The sequence below is a fragment of the Phragmites australis genome, chromosome 10, assembly GCF_958298935.1.
Source record: "Phragmites australis chromosome 10, lpPhrAust1.1, whole genome shotgun sequence".
Taxonomy (NCBI): Eukaryota; Viridiplantae; Streptophyta; class Magnoliopsida; order Poales; family Poaceae; genus Phragmites; species Phragmites australis.
Window position 1 is genome coordinate 31,214,325 of NC_084930.1, and position 18,741 is coordinate 31,233,065.

Sequence of the window (18,741 nt, forward strand, 5' to 3'; positions counted from 1 at the left end):
CATCTAGAGCACTGATGGTTTTGTGTTTGCATTGCAGACAAAAGCTACTTCGGTACCCAACGTCAGACAAAGCAAGGAACACCAACCTTAAACCCATTCGGATCCCCAAAATTGGAGTGAAGGACACAATGATCCTTACCTTATGCGCTCTATGATCGGGGACAAGGAGGCCGAGGTGGCATGTCGGAGACGGGAAGGAGACCGGGCTATGTGTTGGAGAAGGGGAGGAGACCGGGTAGTGCGAGCAGAGACAGGGAGGAGATCGGGCGGCCTGTCGAACAAAATTTTATCGAATTGATTGAACTCCTCATCAACGATTGCAGTCAGTGAAAGGCGTGTTACGATTGCAGTAGCAAAAGGGGGAATTTTATCGAATTGATTGAACTCCTCATCAACGATGTTTGCAACTCCGATGATGCGTCTTTTCCCAGCGAGAACCACATGGTATTTCTTCTTTGTTGTGTCAGTCACATAAAAGACTTGTCGAACATATTTAGCGAGAACGAAGGGTTCAGACTTGTATCCAACATATTTGATATCAACGCTAGTGAATCCATACTTGTCATTAGTGACGCCCTTTACCCCATGTATCCAACAACATCGAAACAGGGCTATCATGAATTCCAAGTAGTGCAGCTCCCAGACCTCCTCTATTTGACCATAGTATGTGCTCCTCTGCATGTTGTTATCATAAACATTTATACGGACACCAATGTTCTAGTATATGCTCTTCTCATCTTGGGCAACCGTGTAAAGTGTGTATCCATTTATATGGTACCCTTGATATATCATAATTGTGTATATAGGGCCTGATACCAGTTTTTTTATCAGAGCACTTTTAGAGTACTCGATTGTCTGATTCAATCTTGGAACCAAGTCGTGAACCTTTGCATATGTTGCCGCGCAACCCAAGCTTCGGTCTGCCCTGGATTCTCTTCAACTAGCATCTGTTTGTGCTCATCGACATATGGGCACACTTCACTCATTTGTTGCAGCACGAGAAAATGAGCTTGGTCGTATGGCTTCTGATCAGGAGTCATTGCCATCTTCCCCAGGACCCCTACACCTACGAGCCTCCCCTCATGACGAGACTTACGTACGCCAATTAAGTTATTTGGATCGATGTAATTAATATACCACTCTAATGCCTCCTACGTTGCGTAACCCTGCACAATGCATCCCAAAAAAAGACTCGATTCCTTACGTATGACTTGAGAACGCTCATATATCTCTCATATGGAAACATTTAATGTAGGAACCCATGGCCAAGGTAGTGTATCTCCTTCACAAAGTGAGCAGTGAGATGTACCATGAGATCGAAAAAGGATGGTGGGAAATACACCTCAAGAATACATAAAGTCTCAAAGTATCTTCTTTCTAGCTCCTCCAGTGAGTCTAGATCGAGCACCTTTTATTCAATTGCATTGAAGAAAAAGCACATGCTCAGGATAGCCTAGTGAACCTTTATTGGGAGGATGTTCCTAATAGTTACCACAAGCAGTGACATCATCATCACATGACAATCATGAGACTTCATCAAGGTGAAATTCATTTTCAGCTCTTTCACCAAAACAAGTCTTGCGATGTTGGATGAGTAACTGGAGGGAACTTTCATGTTGTGCAAGAACACGTAGAATTATTTTTTCTCCTTCTTAGAGAGAGTGATAGCTGTTGGGGGTAGGTGTTTTCCTTTGTCCGTATCATGTGCATGGAGCTCCAGCCTTAAGCCCATTTCTTCAAGGTTAGATCGTGCATTCTCATGATACTTTCTGTTTCTCTTCATTTGAAGCAATGTACCAATCAGACTCTCGCATATATTCTTCTTTACATGCATGTTGTCGATAGAGTGGCAAACATCTAATTTTTTCTAATACTCTAGCTCTAATAGTATTGATTTTTTATTCCACATTCCTAATTGTTCATCATCCTTGGAGGATTGTTTTCACTTGCCAAGGACAATATTGATATTCTTAACCTGATTGTGGACATCTTCCTCGCTGAAATGCCTCAAAGGTAACGCTTTCTTCCTTATGCCATTGAATTATTTGTCCATGTTTCGATATGGGTGCTTCCTAGGAAGGAAACGTCGATGCCGCATGTATACTATTTTCTTTAAGTTGTTCAACCTCAAACTGCATGTGTCATCTAAGCAATGGGGGAAAGCTTCACCTTTTCTTTTGCTCTGACTTGACAAGTTACGAAGTGCTGGCAAATCATTGATGGTGACGAACAACATGGCGTGCAATGTAAAGTACTCTTGCTTATACTGATCTCAATCCTCAATGCCTTCTGACCAGAGTTTCTTAAGATCATCGAATAAAGGCCTGAGGTACACATCGATATTGTTGCTCGGTTGTTTCGGTCCTGATATCAAGATCAACAACATAATGTATTTTCACTTGCTACAAAGCTATGGTGGAATGTTGTAGATCGACAATACAATAGACGAGGTGTTATGTAAGATACTCATGTTACCGAATGAATTCATACCATCTGTGCTCATAGCGAACCTAATATTTCTCAATTCTTCAGTAAAACAACCAAATGTGGAATTAATGATTCGCCATTGAGTAGAATACGTCGGGTGCCATATCATTGTGTCGTTCTTACAACCCTCATTATGCCAACACACCAATTGGGCCTCCTTTCTGTTGGCAAACAGATACTTCAAATGGCAAATTACAGGAAAATACCACACCACCTTCCTAGGAGGCCCTTTACTTTTCTTGCCTTCGTCTCCATCACCACCATCATTTTTACACATATATTGATGGGTTCCAAAATGGAGCATTGATCCAGCTCTGCATACTCTCCACGAAACAAGATACAATCCTACTTACATGCATTTTTTTTTCTATTTCCAATCCTAAAGGATAAATTATCTTCTTCGCGTCATAGACGCCTTCGGGCACCAAGTTCCCCTCCAGTAGCATGTCCCTTAACAGATCCAACAATGCTTTAAAACTCTTGTCAGTCCAACCATGGGTTGCCTTCTGCTGTAGAAGCTTTAGGTTCCTAAATATCTGCGTGTACTTCTTCTTACAGTTAGGATAAAGGGGCGTCTTGGGATCCTGCACAAATTCCTATAATTTAACAAACTCACCATTGTTATACTCGTCGTGCCGCTCGACATCCCGCACCATCTGGTCAACATTCTCCACAAAATCCTTGAGATCATTATCATTGGAGCCTAATATGTCCTCGTCCCTGAGATCATGATCTATTTCACTAGGTGTAGGTTCTTGATCTACACTGTAGGCATGGAGGCCCCGATCCATCTCTCCTCATTAAAGCTTTCCTTGCTATGTTTGTTCCAACATGTATAATTCTCTTTAAATCCACGCATGATCAAGTGTGCATAGATATTGTCTGGTTTCAGGAATTTCTTATCATTCTTGCAATCATGATATGGATAATACATTGCCATTTTACCATTATCTTTCATATCCACTAAAGCAGCACTCATGAAATACTTCATCTCGCTTAGTTACTCCGTACACGTCTGGGTCTCAAGATACATCCAACTTCTGTCCGCCATCTATAATTAATATAAAAACATTCATTCTTAAATAATTACCTTAATTGTGTGATTAATCATGAGATTAAAAAGTCCATACAATTACACTAGATCTGTGGTATCTCGCAGTAGATCAAGCAAACCTAGTATCAAATCTAACATAAATACAACTCACTTGTACTAAGATTTTGAATAAAGATGCAAAACGGTCGATTACAACTCAAAGCAAAAGAAATCTACCAATTAGAGATTAGAGGAGGAGAGGAAATGGGGAGATGCAAACCTTCAAAGACCTAGTACCAATTTAAACTTCAAATTAACGAGATATTAGAGAGTCTCTAGCAAAATCGAAGAAAATCACCAGCTACTGTGCGCGTAGTACTGTCCAGTAACTGTTCGGCGCGCACAGTAGCTGGTCAGCTCTTATAATAGTTCTGAGTAATAAGTGACGGGTCACTTATTACTGGTACAGGGAGACTCGTCAGCTATGCCAATTATAAGTGACGGGTCGTAACACGACCCATCACTTATGACTGGTGCAGGGAGACCCGTCACTTATAACCAGGTTATAGGTGACGAGTTTACTCATGTCGTAGGTGACGGGTCATATTATGACATGTCACCTATTACCTGTTATCTGTAACGGGTTTATACCTAGTCCTAACCAGAGGCCACATAAATGACAGATTGTATAATGACATGTCACTAAATTGTGTCTCTTTTGTCCATTTTTTACGTAGTGGCGGGGCACTATAGGCTACGGAGCAAGTGGTACAAAAGTGAGAGGTGATGCAAGAATCCATCTGTATTTCAAATTAGGCCTTAAGATGAAAGAAGCGTTACAGATTGAAAAAAGATCCATCTGTATTTGTGTATGTGGTTGAATCAGACTTATATATATATATATATATATATATATATATATATATATATATATATATATATATATATATACTACTTAAAAAGTACGGTTCCCATATGCGCTCCCCATCTCTTCTAGTATTTGCCCTGAACTTTGTTGATATTTACCCGCTTATGACACTGCACCAAAACCCCATCCCAGCCGCATTCGCACATCGCCCACGAAGCTCATCGCTCCCTTCCCTTCTCTCTCCCGATTTTATCTCAATGGTGATTCTAGGGTTTGGATTGGGCATCCCCGGGAAATCATGCCACCACTCATCGCCCCTCTCCGATAGGAGAATCCTCTCGGCGTTAAGAACTGCTGCTGCCCCATCCCCCTTCTCACCTCAACCTCCCTGACACATCCACTACCTTTGCCAAATCCAGAATAGAAGCCACCACCAGTGGATGTATGCTCCTCCTCCTGCTCTCGCTCGTCTTCCTCGTCGTGCTGCTCATCAATGCGCTGCTCACGTCGCCCGCTTCGGCGATGTCGTCATCTTGGCGGCGACGGGTCAGGGGAGGAAGCGGAGGTGGGCGGGGTTTGTCTACTATGTGTTGGCACTGCAGTGGCTAGCCTCAACCTCACGGCCTCTAGTCCCCCCTCCTGCCACGAGGTCCTCCTCGAGCTCCTACGCGTCCACCACCTCAAGGACATGGCCCCTGGCCCCCCGAAGCCGACACGGGAGAAAGTGAGGGGTGGTGAGTGGCGATCGCAGAACCTACATGAGCAAGGGAGGAGGGCCAAGGCTGCTGAGAGCTTCGAGGAGCTGAGGCAGAGGTGATGTCCGCGTTGGGGAGATGGGCATCTCCAAGCCCACCGATATTCAATACGTCGGCGTGCTCGCCGTGCTGGTTGGCACTAGTGTCGTGCTTGTCTAAACCTAGACGCTATTCATTTTTCTTCTTTTATGATATTTGAAGAAGTTCCCAATGACAGAGCTTCATTACACCATGCCATGTAACTTGCCTTTCCCAGATGTTATGCCTATGAGTTGAGTCAGGATACATCTGACAAAAAGGATCAGTAATCCATCCAAATAAAGGGAGCGTGGGAGCTGGGCTCCACCAGCCGAGTTGTGAGGGAGGTACGGCGTGAGAGCAGGGCTCCGCTGATCGAGTTGTGTGAGTTTTCAGTTGTTAGGCCAGTTAGCACGCGAATTGAGTTTGGTTGTGCTTGTCTACTTGTTGAGTTGTGTCTTTTGGTGTTGGCGTATGTTTTGAGTTGAGGTTATATTGTTGTCCCGAGGTGTCTACCGGTTTTCTTTTAAATAGATCTGATTTCACTTATAAACTAAATCAATTCTTTTCTTCCATAAAAAAAATTGACAATACTCTTTCTGTCCTGGGGGGGGGGGGGGATCTTGACACTTCTTTTATTTTGTAGCTTCTTCATCATGATGAAGCAATGTTGCGTATGCCAATGAAGCCAAGGCGGCCAAGAGCAGTAGTACTCTGCCCCACGAGAGAGCTAACCGAGCAGGTTGGCCATTATTTCAATTTTTGTTTGGAACAATGATGTTATATGGGTTGTGGCGGTAGTTCATGCAAATTGATCAAATTACAGGGCTATCATGTAGCAAAATCCATCAGCCATCGTGCGCGTTTCCTGTCAACGATGATTAGTGGAGGCACCCGTCTAAGACCCCAGGAAGATTCTTTCGACATGCCTCTTGACATGGTTGTTGGTACTCCTGGAAGGATTCTTGATCATATCAAGGATGGTAACATGGTTTACGGTGATATTAAGTATCTAGTATGTTGTTGAGTTTGCGCTACAGAAGCTTAGCATTTTATAGCATTTTGACTGTTCTTCTAATAGTCTCATTTTGAATTTGTTGTTCTGCGTTTGCAGGTTCTGGATGAAGCAGATACAATGTTTGATCAAGGCTTTGGACCAGACATACGGAAGTTCCTTGCTCCATTGAAGAATCGTGCTGCAAAGCCTGGCGATCAGGGGTTCCATACTATATTAGTTACTGCTACCATGACGAAGGTTTTATGCTCATCAATCATTGCTCCCCCAAAACCTATCTGACCCTCTGCTTTGGGTAGATATATGCATACTTGGTTAGGACACACTGCTATTGCCTTATACTGTTATATATTGAAGCGTCTTGCAAGCTGCATCAATTATCAAGTATTTAAGAACAAAGGAATCTCCGATCTTTCGATAATCTTTTGACCTCTGTCAATTTGCAGTACATATACTCCAGATATACATATCCTATTTTATTATGTGTTTTCATGTATTTTAACCCCCTTTCTTCGTACTCCTTTACTTCAGGCTGTACAAAAGCTGATTGATGAGGAATTTGAAGGTATTGTCCAGTTGCAGACATCAACATTTCAAAAGAGAGTTGCAACAGTACGGCATGACTTTATCAAGCTTTCTGGTGCAGAAAACAAACTTGAGGCTCTCTTTGCAGGTTATGGAAACTCATATCTCTCCTTCCCTGTTGTGCACACGCACATCTTTCGATACAAGATAGTTTTGAATGGGACCGTTTTCTAAGAAATTTTTATATAATATCTTCTCTACTACTTATCTTTATTTCTCTATTGCTTAAAAATATATAGTGATTTATGTATCCTCATGTTTTCTACCTCTACGTCTTGCCCTCCCTCATGCTCTGCCCTTCCTTCTAGCCCACGCCTACGTTTCCATTGCCCTCGCTATTGGTCATGTCACATCTAACTAGTTTTAGAGGAGTCAATGATGTTATCATATTATATATATTTAACTAATATATATATACCACTAGGATCTCTATAACAAGAGACGTCAAATTGAATCGGACTTAGTGAGGTCGATGCAACTGTATACAAAGAATCGTTCAAGAACAAAGCTAAACGATACTCCAGCTCGTTTGCTCGGCAGATTTTTTGCGCGTCCATGTGATCACCGGCCGTGCGACGGGAACGTGTGCCGTGAGAGCCAGGTTGGAGCGACGTACGCGAGGAAGCCCAGGTCCGGCCGAGGGCCCGACACCAGCGGCTGCCGGTCGGCGAAGCTGTACATGGTATTTCATTGCTCTAAGACTACCTCAACCATATTTTTTTTTATTTTATTCCTTTTCCAATTCTCTTCCTCATCGTTTCTATTCTTTTTATTTTCTCTCATCTCCAACAACTTCCCTTCGAAGAAAATCACAAAAAGAAATGAGAGAGAATCCCGTCCTGAAGTGAATGACCTTGAGAATCCCGTCGTGAAAGAAACTGTGAAAAGAAACCGTTAGAACACTGAAGAGAACGAGAATCTCTTCACGACGAAAATCTTCCCCACTAAAGAAAGTCGTTGGTTCGATCTAACAGCGCGCACGCGAGCTAAAGCGTGTTCTTTTTTTTTTGATTCCTCAGATCTGGGGGACAAGTTGTAGTATCTGAACGAACGAACGCCCGAACACAACGCACACTACACACACCAACACACCAACACACCTCTAGAGCGCACGCTAGAACTAGAATCTATACCAACACACGTCTATCAGAGATTCACGAAGATTCTAGCTCCGCTAGCGTCAGGCACGTCACCTCCCCTTGTGATCCAAAGATACCTGAGGATATCTGCAAATTTATTTTTGGAATAAATCCCGGTAAGACATCCGAGTCCGATCCCAGAGATCGAACTCGGACGGGGAGCGCTCCACTGGAGCACGCTACCACTGCGCTACGAGCCCGTTCTCAGCTAGAGCGTGTTCTGTCTGTCTGACATGCAGAGGGGCTGAACTAGCCCTCACTTTCTGACATGGGCTAAGACGGGCCCAAACGCACACTCCAACAGTTCTTCCACCCAGGATTTACACCAAACTATCCTCCACCAGGAGCGGATCCACCGGGGGCGGAGAGGCTCAGTCCTTGAACTAGCATCGGCCTTTTCTCTTAATTTTTGGTACGAAGAGTAAGAAAAGGGGAATAAGGAGCCGTTTGGATGGAGGCACGGATGGGAGATGGCGGCCTGAATTTTCGAGTCTTTGGTAGGGGCGATCTGATTGAGGGATGGCCAGTGAAGAAATATTCCATCAAAACGCGGGACAGAACCATTTGGCCGGATTGAGCCATCCAGTTTCATACTAATGTGGGTTGTGTTTTTTTACGTAACTCATGATTTTACGTGGGTTGTGTTTTTTATGTAACTCATGATTTTATGTGGGTTGTGTTTTTTTACGTAACTCATGATTTTATTTATAAATATAAAAATAATCTAAATATTTTAAATATTTTTTGAGTAAATTAGAGTTTATTGGTAACTCATTTTAATTGGTTTGGTAAAAAAAATTTAAGCAAATATTTAATTAAAATTCTAAAAAAACATATTTTCATCATATCCATCATCATCCCACCAACCAAACAGAAAATTTACTTATCATATACACTCTCATCCCACTAAACAAACAGAAAATTATCTCATCCTATTCATTCCAACTAAACAGAAAATTAGATTATCTCATCAGAAAAACATAAATGATCATATCTCATCCAATTTCACCTTCCAACCAAACGTATCCTAAGAGGAGTAAGAAGAATATAAAGAGTTCCTGAACTAACTTTTACATGTTAGCATGAACGTGTACTGTCGTATCTATAAAAATTGGATTCCTAACGAGTTTTGGTGTGTACATGCGACAAAACTCAACAGCTCCGGCTAAGTACTCATACAATGCTCACGTGAATGAATCCAACAGCTGAGCGGAGATCCACGTAACCAAGCTTGAAATTGCAGAAGCAAGCAGTTTTTTTTAGCACCAGATCCTCTTGTCCTGGAGTTGTTATGTGATTATCCGTAAATAAAAGTGTGAATTTTAGTATATAAATGTGGAGGATTTTACGTGTCACCTGCAGTAAATTATTACCACTTGTAACATATGACACAAGTTAGAGTCAATCACGAGTCTTAAAAAGAAAAACTCGCACTTCATATCACCACACCTTCATCCTGCTCTGATCTCTTGGCCAACTTATTTTAAAAGAATCATTTATTGATCTATCCATCCAAAACTCTTTCTTAGCTAAACCTCCTCCCTCCCTTCCCTCTTCACCTCACCCTCTCACATGAGGAGCAAGGTAGCCATCTCCATCAAACATATATAAGCAGATTCATAGGCAGTGGTTAGTGAAAAAATACATTCAGAATCAACTAGGGATTCATGAAGAACTCTTTTCCATCTTTATAGAGTCATATCTTAGTCTTTAAGCTACTAAATACATGTGTAGCAATTAACGCTAAGTATTTCCCTCTCATCCGACATAGGTACATTCATCAGCTTGTTCACGATGTTCCCATCAACAACCATGACAATATTGACACACTCTTTATGTCCTCCCTTAATTTAGATGCTTATTTATTTATATTAAGATATGAATTCATTTCCTTCCACATCTTAATTAAAGTAAAGGTCATAGGGTGGATCACATATTTGACCCGTATAAATTTTTGCTTAGCTATATTTGATCAATTCAAATCGAAAAAACACATGTTTGGTACTTACTTGAATCTATATCGAACGTACCTATAATTCGCGATGTCTTAACACATAAATAATTTTTTTCTGTGAAAATATACACCTCATAGTTTCACTTTACTAAACTTTCAATCTTTCATAGAAAAAAAGATCTTCTATAGCTTTTTTAGACGAACCTTCAACAACTTATTTTGAAATAAACGTCTTTCAACTCCTTTTGCTAACTCACGAATAGAAAAGGAAAGAAAAAAAAGGTAGCGACACGGAACGATGAAACCAAACGGGAAAGCCGCGCACAAACCGCGTGCCCCAACCCAACCCCGAGCCGCCGACCTGACCAGCGACGCCGGCCCGCACGAATCTCGAAGCCGATCACGCGCCATTAAAGCCCCTCCCCACCTCGTTAGGCCACCACCCGTTGGGCTTGTCTTGGCTTTGCTTTCTCCCCTCGCGGCACCGGGGAACGCGGCCGCCGATCCGCTCCCGATCCCCTCCCCTCCTCTCCTCCTTCCCGCCGCCCGATTCCACCAAATCCGCGCCCGCGCAGCCCCCAATTCGATCCCCTGGCTGGATCCCCCTTCCCGATCAGCCGCGGTATCAGGGCCGGATTGGAGCCCGGCGCCGAATCCGATCCCCAATTGGGCGGGGGGCGCGCGCGGGGAGGACTGCGCTAGGGTTCGGCTTGGCGGGTTGCGGTAGCCGTGTGGGCGTTAGGGTTTTGCCATGGCCGAGAAAAACTGCCTGAAGCGGCTCCAGAAGGAGTACCACGCGCTCTGTAAGGTGAGGCTCCGGTTTGATTCGGTTGGATTGGGGTCGACTGGCGCGGATGGGATTGATTGGGTTGGGTCGTGGGTCGATTTCTGATGCCTGATGGTTGGTTTTGGTTATGTGGGTTGCAGGAGCCGCCGCCGCAGATCGTGGCTCGCCCGCTGCCCAACGATATATTGGAGTGGCGTAAGTGGCCTCCGCCCACTGCATGCGCCAGTAGATTCGTCGTATTTTGAGTTGTTTATAATTCTTCGAGTGAACTGGGTGATTGCACTTGGTCTTGTTTGTATGGACGGTGCTGGTGAAACATGTTGCGTAAGCGATCACGTTTCTAGATCCATGCAACTGCCCTGACCATTGCGTGGTTTGCTCGATCGCGGTTGTCCCGTGCTTATGCTTGCTGCGTGGTGCGTAGCAATTTATGGTTTAGACTGTGGGTCTTGAGTCTGTGTTGTGAGTTGAATTGAGTATGACCACCAGTAGTTTCTGTTGGAATATGAATTATTCTGCTGATTTCGTGGAAGCCTTTGGAGAAGCTCAACCTTTTGATTTGCTCCTTAGAAGGAAAGGTCAGGCAAAGAACGCGGCTCACAGATATGCTAGCCTACAGCTTGCCATCTCTTTACAAAAGCTCTAGAATTTTGAAAACCAGCTCCCTCATTGCTACTGTTAGTTGTTATGGACGACACATTAGTAAGACTGCGAGTCAATGTTCCTGTAGGTTGGTTGGGTGATCATTACACATATAGAAAGTTTGGTGCCAGAATTTTGCAAGTACAGGAACATTTGTGTGGTTGATGATTATGTTTCGGCAATGGTCATGGGCATCAAAATGCTCGAGTGTGAAGCTTGTGGTCCAATATATATTTGGTGCATTTGCTGGATATTTCTTCAACAATCGTTGAGATAACTTATATAGCTGCACCATTGCCTCGCTTTGTTATATTGCTGCATTTCATGTTCTGCCTATGGGATTGGACTCCATACCTCCCATATGCTTATTGATGTCTTGTACTTTTGGTCACCATCAGGGTTTGCATTGGCCTATAACTGTAATGGCTCTTATTTTAAGCACAATGGTAATAATCAGAGCTATACATGTTGACGGATGGCGCCTAATAATCGTACACATATACCTGTTTAATGCATACTGTTTTGGTCAGTTTTAAATGATTAATTCATTGAGCATGATTGATTGATGCTCGTAACCGGCACCTTGCTTTGTGAACAGCTCATGCTGAAGTGTAGTTTTTAGTTAGAAAATTACCTTCTACGCATTAAGGAAAAAAGTTAAACTATGTGTTTGTTATAGTTGTTCATGGAAAGTGTAAACTTTTGTACTTAGAAGTTATGACTTCTTCAAATTTAATTGATGTGATTTGCACCTATCAGTGAAAGCAGAATATCCCCGATCTTGTATTCTTGCCACATGTATGCCATGATGCCATAGTACATTTACTCATCTGAAGCTTTATTGTAGAGCCCAATCTGTTTCGATGCTTCTGATCGTACATCCTATGTATTATTGTCAAGTTTATTCTTGATTTCTTTCAAGCTTATATTTGGCACCAACGTATGTGTTTTTTCCCTTTGTATGCCAGATTTTGTACTTGAAGGAAGTAAAGGTACGCCCTTTGAAGGTAAAGATTATACATATTACAAACCATTAAAACATTATCTACTTCGTCCAATATTTTGTTTCATTACTTAATCTTAACTGTGTTTTGACATTTCATTTTTTCCCCTGAAGGTGGATATTACTATGGGAAACTCAAATTCCCACCAGATTATCCCTTTAAACCTCCAAGTATCAGGTGCGGAAACAATTCTCTGGATTGTACTCCTTCAAATCCAGTAATGGATCTTTTTTTACCCTTCTTGGGACTAGCCAAAGTCTTAATTAGCAATAGCTGACAGATTTCTTTAAGAACTAGCTGCCTACTATGTCATTAATACTTGATAAAGGGTTGCATTTTGATGGCATGCTGTCTTCTTTTTAGGGTGTGGAGGGAAAACCAGAACTAGAATATTTTTACACATGTAGAATTGATGAAAACGTTAAATCGTTGTTCCATTTTTCAGCATGACAACCCCCAGCGGCAGGTTTGCCCCACACAAAAGAATATGCCTGTCAATGAGTGACTGTAAGTACCAAACTGTTTCCTCCGGATCATTGTTGCTTCCTCCGGATCATTGTTGCTTTTATATCAGGCCTGACACAATCCCCTTTGTTACTATGCTTTTGCAGTTCATCCTGAATCTTGGAATCCAATGTGGTCAGTAGCAAGGTACACACATTGATTACTAGCTCTTACATGAACGCAATTTGCTTTCTCCTGTTGATAGTCGTAGGGAGTTTTTGGGCAGTTTTCAGGGATATCCAAGCTGATCGACATCTTTTCAGTCCTTAAGTTTGATCATGGGCTTGTGCCCATAACATGTTTTTCATTTTCAACTACTGTGCAGTGTACAGACTATTTAATTTCTGATATTCAAATCAATGTTCCCTTGGTAGTCATTTCAATTTTTGTTGCAATGAGATGGGAGATATTGCAGCGATTCTATGTGCACTTCCGTAGTTTCAGTTATACAAATGATATTTCACTATGGAGTTGTGAATATACTTTTCAGTTTAAAACGTTTTTGTTTTCTTTTATTTGCTGGTCTGACATGTGAAATTTTTTTGCTGCAGCATTCTCACAGGGCTCCTGTCATTCATGGTAAGATGTTGCTAGAGCATCACTATGAGCTAGCCTTATCAAATAAGAATGTCTGGTTCCAGTTGTAATTTCTAGCGCGCATATTATTAGGAGTTGGATTGGAAGATTAATTGTTGATCAGGGCTAGCAATTTGTAGTTTTTTTACATTTGGTACTTGCCCAACGCTACAGCAAGTGATTCTTATATAACTTATTTTGGCATTCCACTTGAAGAACTCCCTTGGTTTAAGGTGTTATTTCTCACTGTGGACAATTCTCGTGTTTGCAGATGGATGATGCTCTGACAACTGGAAGCATCAAGACTTCAGATGCAGAAAAGAGACATTTAGCAAAAGCTTCCCTTGCCTACAATTGTGAGAGGTAGATGCATTTCTCTGCAAGATAATTTATTCTGAATGTTCCTTTTGTAGCACTGAGAATATTGTTAACTGAATGCCCTTTCAGAAACAGAATGAGCATAAGCTTCTCTACACATTGTGTAGGAAATATGTTTCTACATGAAAGAAACAATTTAATTTTGGTCAGGATGCTGTTCTTTCCAAGTGCAAGGAACTCGTGGTGGCTGTGTTAAGCCCCTACATAGAATTGTTAAACTACCACTTCATTTATAAAAAACTTTTAAGGGGGTGGAATTCATTTGCTCGTGCTGATATGGTCTTCATACTATTCCTTGCAGTGTTCTAAATTCCATTTTCCCTACTATTCCTTGCTTCAAGCCTGTGCGGCTCATATATACTTTTCTCTTCGCAGCAAAAACTGCCCGCACTTCAGGAAACTGTTCCCAGAGTATGTTGAGAAGTACAACCAACAGCGACAATTGGAGCATTCTGTCGCAGAACCGGAGCCTCAGGAGAATCCTGCCCCGGCTCCATCTCCTGCAGTCCAGCAAGCTCCAGTTGTGGGCAATAAAGCAAAACCAGTGGCGGAGGCGCTCCGCGAAAAGAATCAGAAGAAGTCAGTGCCCTTCTGGATGGTGCTGATTATGTTTTCTGTTTTTGGTGCCGTGATGGCCTTGCCCCTAATGCAACTTTGACAATAAAAGACTATGAAAAGTGTGATACCGGGGCCGTAATTTTGTATAGTTTTCCATTGGTTTTGTGTGACTCGTTCTTCTCTAGACTATCACCTTGGAGTATGTTGAACTGAAGATGGTAAATCTGTAAAACCATATTCCCGCTCTCTTGACTAGCAGCATCACAAAAAAATTTCACACATTTTTTCCCGTTCTAGCCTCTCCAAGAGTACAGCTGGAGCTGCTTTTGTTTTTTGGTGCTGAATCGGCAATTCTGTACGCACCGACAGGAGCCGCTGTCACGGCGCCCGACTTTTGGGTGAGCGATTCGTGTCCCTGACTCGTGCTCGCAAATGACAGGACCTGGCAACCTCACCTTGTCCTTGTGGTAGGCAGTGACTCGAAAAGCTTGTTCATAATATCGTGATCAAATCGCAACCAACATTACAGCGACCAGCATTACAGAGCGACCTACCTCCAATGCCTTTGCATCAGTTGATGTCAGCACATGGTACACAAACAATCCAGACGGTCTGTGTTTCAGATCAATTCATATGGCAGTGTCAATATGTACACCCTTCAGGGTTAAAGCATGAGAGAAGAGTCACATCTATGAGACTTCGAAAATAGAAGCGTTTATCTCTCGACTCGCCTAGGACATACTAAACTGGTTTCCTTCCAGGCCTGAAGCAGCCTGTGGCAATGAAGCAATGTTCACTCACCAGTCTCTTTACTAAAGATATGGAATATCCTAGTTTACTCTGACATCTTCATTAAGCTCTACAAATCAAGCAATGTTGGCCCCAACATGTCTCTTCAGAGAGCAAGCAATAGGAAGCATTTGCTGATCTCAAATGGTGCTTCTTACACCGGGGACGAATGCCAGCTCTCAGGTACTACCCAAGAAAGAAGTTTCTCCTCGACTTCTTCCCAGTTGTGGACCTTGGTCACCAGTGGATGCGATTGATCAACTCCAGTTTTGGACCAGGGATACGAATTATCATAATCAAAGAGCAGGACCCTCATGCCGTCCTCGGCACACTCTAGAGCATATCTTGGGTTGTCATCAATTAAAACCTGAGCACCGAAAGATCTACAAGGAGTTGCCATAGCAAACAAGTTAGTCTTATTATAGACATTAACAGCTAAACCACGGTTGGTAACAGTAACAGTTAGATGATACTAAACCACATGCAGAAGGTAGTTAACGCATGTAACTTCCCAAGTAGTCTAAAACACAGACAAACATGCCACAGTTTTAGCTACTGTTGTGCTTTAGTGCATGTTAAGCCATTTTACGATGCTGGTACAGTCTCCTGTCATGATTGAAAAGACTGTCCCCTTACAGTCTTACCTGCAAATCTCGGATTTTGGCCTCGATTGACCTTCCAAAGCGAAATGATTCCCAAAATGTATCTGCTCAAATAAGCCTGGATAATATTTCTCAATCCACTCTAATGTGTGACTTTTAATTGCATCCTGCCGAGATCTTTTAAAACAAGGTCATCGTTAGACAATCATCGCAAAAGACAAATGATTATGTCTAAAATCAAATGAAGGACTTACGTTACTACAGACAAGCTACAAAAAGAAGAAAGATTTTGGAGAGCATCTTGAGCGCCCGGGATTGGAAGTACACCATCTTGGAAGTAATGGGTTGTGAAGAACTCGTGGACAAGAAAATTAGCTGCCACGTTTCAGAACAGTACTTGATTTCATGTAGTGCATTGTATGCTCAAAACACAAATATATATATATGTAAATTCCAGGATGAAATAAAGAAAAGCAGCATCAAGACGCACCTCTTTCTCGTGAACAGTTCCATATCTGCATAAAATTTGCAAAAGATGTAAGAGCTACGTGGTGAACAGAACAGCTAGAAAACTCATACGAAAATGTGACTGATCAAAGAAAACAAATTGCAGGACTCGAATATTTTTTTAAGGAAGGTAGTACTTTATGTTCACCTTAAAGAACTCATACACATGGTATTCTGATACTGAGTGATTCCAAGAATAACGATCAGCAATAAATTTGTTCAGTGCTGCCAGAAAGCTTCCAAGAACTGCAAGCAAGATACAGAGCACAAGATAGCGAGGAAGGATCAATTATAAGAAAATGGTAAGTGACGTTACTCCCTTGACCTGTACAAGACTTAGTCATGGGAGGACAATACCATGAAATTGTAAATTATGGCCATGAGCCCATGACTAGATGTATGTTTGTGCAAAATATTTTCAATATTCAGTTCATAATAAGTTCTAAACTAAGCACCACAAAACACAAGCAGTCAAGCACTAAGACAGAACCAGTTTTGCAACAAGCAAGAAAGATCAGCTACGCAAAACTGAGGTTTCAGAGATGAACAGTCTGATCTTAGGATTTCACAGTACCTTCATCCACATCAACAGCAACCACCATCTTGGACGCCACAGCATGCTCAGGGAACCCCAGCGGCTTCCCTCGCCGGCACGCGCCATTCCCGTTCGAGCTCTTCGCGCCCGCCTCCTCCAGCGGCAGCACCTCCGGATCACGGAGCAGCTGCCGCTGCGTGGTCAGCACCTGCGCCTTGATCCCCGCCCCATCCCCGTCCACGCCCCTCCTGAACCCGCCGCCGCCGCCGTCTGGCCATCCCAGGCACCCCTTCAAGCTCAACGCGCCGACCGGCGCAAACCTCCTCCCGGCCCCCAGATCAAGAAACCCCTTCTTCCCGGGTAGCGTCCTGAGACCCTCGCTGTGCGCACTGGAGTGGCTGAGGCTGCAGAGGCAGGCGCGGTTGGCGGCCGCCGACGGCGGCATGGCGGGATTCAACCCCCGAGGCACCGGCCGGAGACGATCCAACAGCGACCGCACGGCTCCGCGGCTTAGCATGTCAACACCGGCATTCCTTCCCCGACCAGTCCAAAGAAACCTGCGTACCTCACATTCCGCGAATCAGATTCTGTTACCCAAGCAGGAACTGGAGAAATCGGCAAGACTGCCAGACCAAGAAAAGGGAATCGCTTGCCTGAACACGCGATATCAGGATCGGGAAGAATCAAATCCCCCGACGAGCCCGGCGCCTCGGCCCTCACACCGGTCCTGTGATCTGGGGCGTCTCCTTCAAGTGAGATCGCGAGTCAGGGCGAGGGAAAAGGGTAGGAAAATTCGTGTGAAAAATCTCAGGGCATAAGCTAAACGGAGACGGCTAAGCGGATTTCTTGGTTGCCTCTAGCATTTTCTTTTTCTTGTTTTTGCGGTTTAATTATAGGATTTGTGAGAATTTTTTTTGGCAAATTGGTGTGCGATTTCTTGTGTACGTGGAGCGACGGTGGTGGTGGGGCTTGCTTCGTAAAGGGAGCTGTGCAGTGCTCATCATATGTTTTTGCCTTTTTGCACATAAGTCCATACTATTCTAGGGGTGTGTTTGATTTATCTTTGGATCTTGAGAATTTAGTTTTGATTATAGAATCTGTAGGAGCTACTTCCTACTATATTGTGAATTATAGGATTTTGTAGTATAATTTAGTGGTAGATTATGAGATTTTGTAGTATAATTTAGCTTGTGAATTATGAGAATCAACTTTTATGTTATGACAGTTTCTTTTTCTTTTAAAGCTAGAATCTATAATTAAAATTAAAAAAACAAGTATGGCATAAATATAGCAGTATACAGTTTTCTGAAAAATGACAGCTTTGTCTTCATTTCTTGATCATGCAACCAAAGTCAACAAAAACACACCTCTACAGATTCGATGATCTAAAACACATGATCATTCAGCAGCTCCTTCTCGTGGAAAAAGGGAATCAAAATGGACTTGTTGATAGCCGTATATAGTAACATTTTTTGTTGAAAGGATATTAAGACGTCATTTCTTTTGTTTGGAAAATTGAAGGTAACAATTAACGTAGACAAGATACATCACATGCTACGGGCAATTTGTACAATTAGCTTGAAGATAATTAAAGTATTATGTCTGCAACGAATCACTCGCATAATATATTATCATGCATATCTTAAATAGAAAATAGTAGTCGAAATTGTAAATTGAATACCATTTTAACATAAGAAACAATGTCATATAATGGTAGGGTTAGAACAGGTAGTTTTGGAGTCACATTTTTTTGCGACGTTACTTCCTCTCTAGCTAAGTCATAATATCTTGGATTGAATGCTTAATATATACTGTTACCATGTTCTTCTCGAAGTTAAAGGCGTCCTCTCCAGCAAATACCACGTTACAACAAAAACTTGTAAGCTTATTTAGGATCATATTTTGTAATCTTAGATTTGCAAGGACTAATGCGAAAAGGCCCAATATTTTGGTGGACAAACGTTGTGTTCCATGCTTTGAGTTTTAACGTTCTGTATTTTATTTG

At 42.5% G+C, this 18,741-nt stretch overlaps 3 protein-coding genes across 3 annotated transcripts; 2 read left to right on the top strand and 1 right to left on the bottom strand.

The window, feature by feature from the left end:
- Positions 1-6,038: 6,038 nt before the first annotated feature.
- On the top strand, positions 6,039-6,935 carry LOC133930239 (DEAD-box ATP-dependent RNA helicase 39-like). The gene is made up of 3 exons (XM_062376895.1): positions 6,039-6,176; positions 6,276-6,416; positions 6,708-6,935. Exons 1-3 carry the CDS (start codon positions 6,039-6,041, stop codon positions 6,933-6,935), a joined length of 507 nt encoding a protein of 168 aa, XP_062232879.1.
- A 3,338-nt stretch (positions 6,936-10,273) lies between these two features.
- LOC133930709 (ubiquitin-conjugating enzyme E2 34-like) lies at positions 10,274-14,580 on the top strand. The gene is made up of 9 exons (XM_062377424.1): positions 10,274-10,662; positions 10,782-10,836; positions 12,252-12,290; positions 12,401-12,464; positions 12,733-12,794; positions 12,899-12,938; positions 13,343-13,370; positions 13,639-13,730; positions 14,121-14,580. The coding sequence occupies exons 1-9, from the start codon at positions 10,606-10,608 to the stop codon at positions 14,401-14,403; spliced, it is 720 nt and encodes a 239-aa protein (XP_062233408.1). The 5' UTR covers positions 10,274-10,605; the 3' UTR covers positions 14,404-14,580.
- A 311-nt stretch (positions 14,581-14,891) lies between these two features.
- On the bottom strand, positions 14,892-17,697 carry LOC133930708 (uncharacterized). Its single transcript, XM_062377423.1, has 6 exons — positions 16,776-17,697; positions 16,350-16,447; positions 16,185-16,209; positions 15,949-16,069; positions 15,737-15,871; positions 14,892-15,475 (listed from the first exon to the last, which is right to left on the bottom strand). Exons 1-6 carry the CDS (start codon positions 17,251-17,253, stop codon positions 15,247-15,249), a joined length of 1,086 nt encoding a protein of 361 aa, XP_062233407.1. The 5' UTR covers positions 17,254-17,697; the 3' UTR covers positions 14,892-15,246.
- Between the last annotated feature and the right edge of the window lie 1,044 nt (positions 17,698-18,741).

Excerpts from the sequence above, each read along its gene's own strand:
- LOC133930239 (XM_062376895.1), top strand. The coding sequence starts at position 6,039 with ATGATTAGTGGAGGCACCCGTCTAAGACCCCAGGAAGATTCTTTCGAC. Across the intron at positions 6,177-6,275 it reads ACGGTGATATTAAGTATCTA|GTTCTGGATGAAGCAGATAC; the intron begins GTATGTTGTTGA and ends CTGCGTTTGCAG. Across the intron at positions 6,417-6,707 it reads TTACTGCTACCATGACGAAG|GCTGTACAAAAGCTGATTGA; the intron begins GTTTTATGCTCA and ends CCTTTACTTCAG.
- LOC133930709 (XM_062377424.1), top strand. The coding sequence starts at position 10,606 with ATGGCCGAGAAAAACTGCCTGAAGCGGCTCCAGAAGGAGTACCACGCG. Across the intron at positions 10,663-10,781 it reads AGTACCACGCGCTCTGTAAG|GAGCCGCCGCCGCAGATCGT; the intron begins GTGAGGCTCCGG and ends TGTGGGTTGCAG. Across the intron at positions 10,837-12,251 it reads CAACGATATATTGGAGTGGC|ATTTTGTACTTGAAGGAAGT; the intron begins GTAAGTGGCCTC and ends TTTGTATGCCAG.
- LOC133930708 (XM_062377423.1), bottom strand. The coding sequence starts at position 17,253 with ATGCTAAGCCGCGGAGCCGTGCGGTCGCTGTTGGATCGTCTCCGGCCG. Across the intron at positions 16,448-16,775 it reads TGCTGTTGATGTGGATGAAG|TTCTTGGAAGCTTTCTGGCA; the intron begins GTACTGTGAAAT and ends TCTTGCTTGCAG. Across the intron at positions 16,070-16,184 it reads GAACTGTTCACGAGAAAGAG|CTAATTTTCTTGTCCACGAG; the intron begins GTGCGTCTTGAT and ends GAAACGTGGCAG.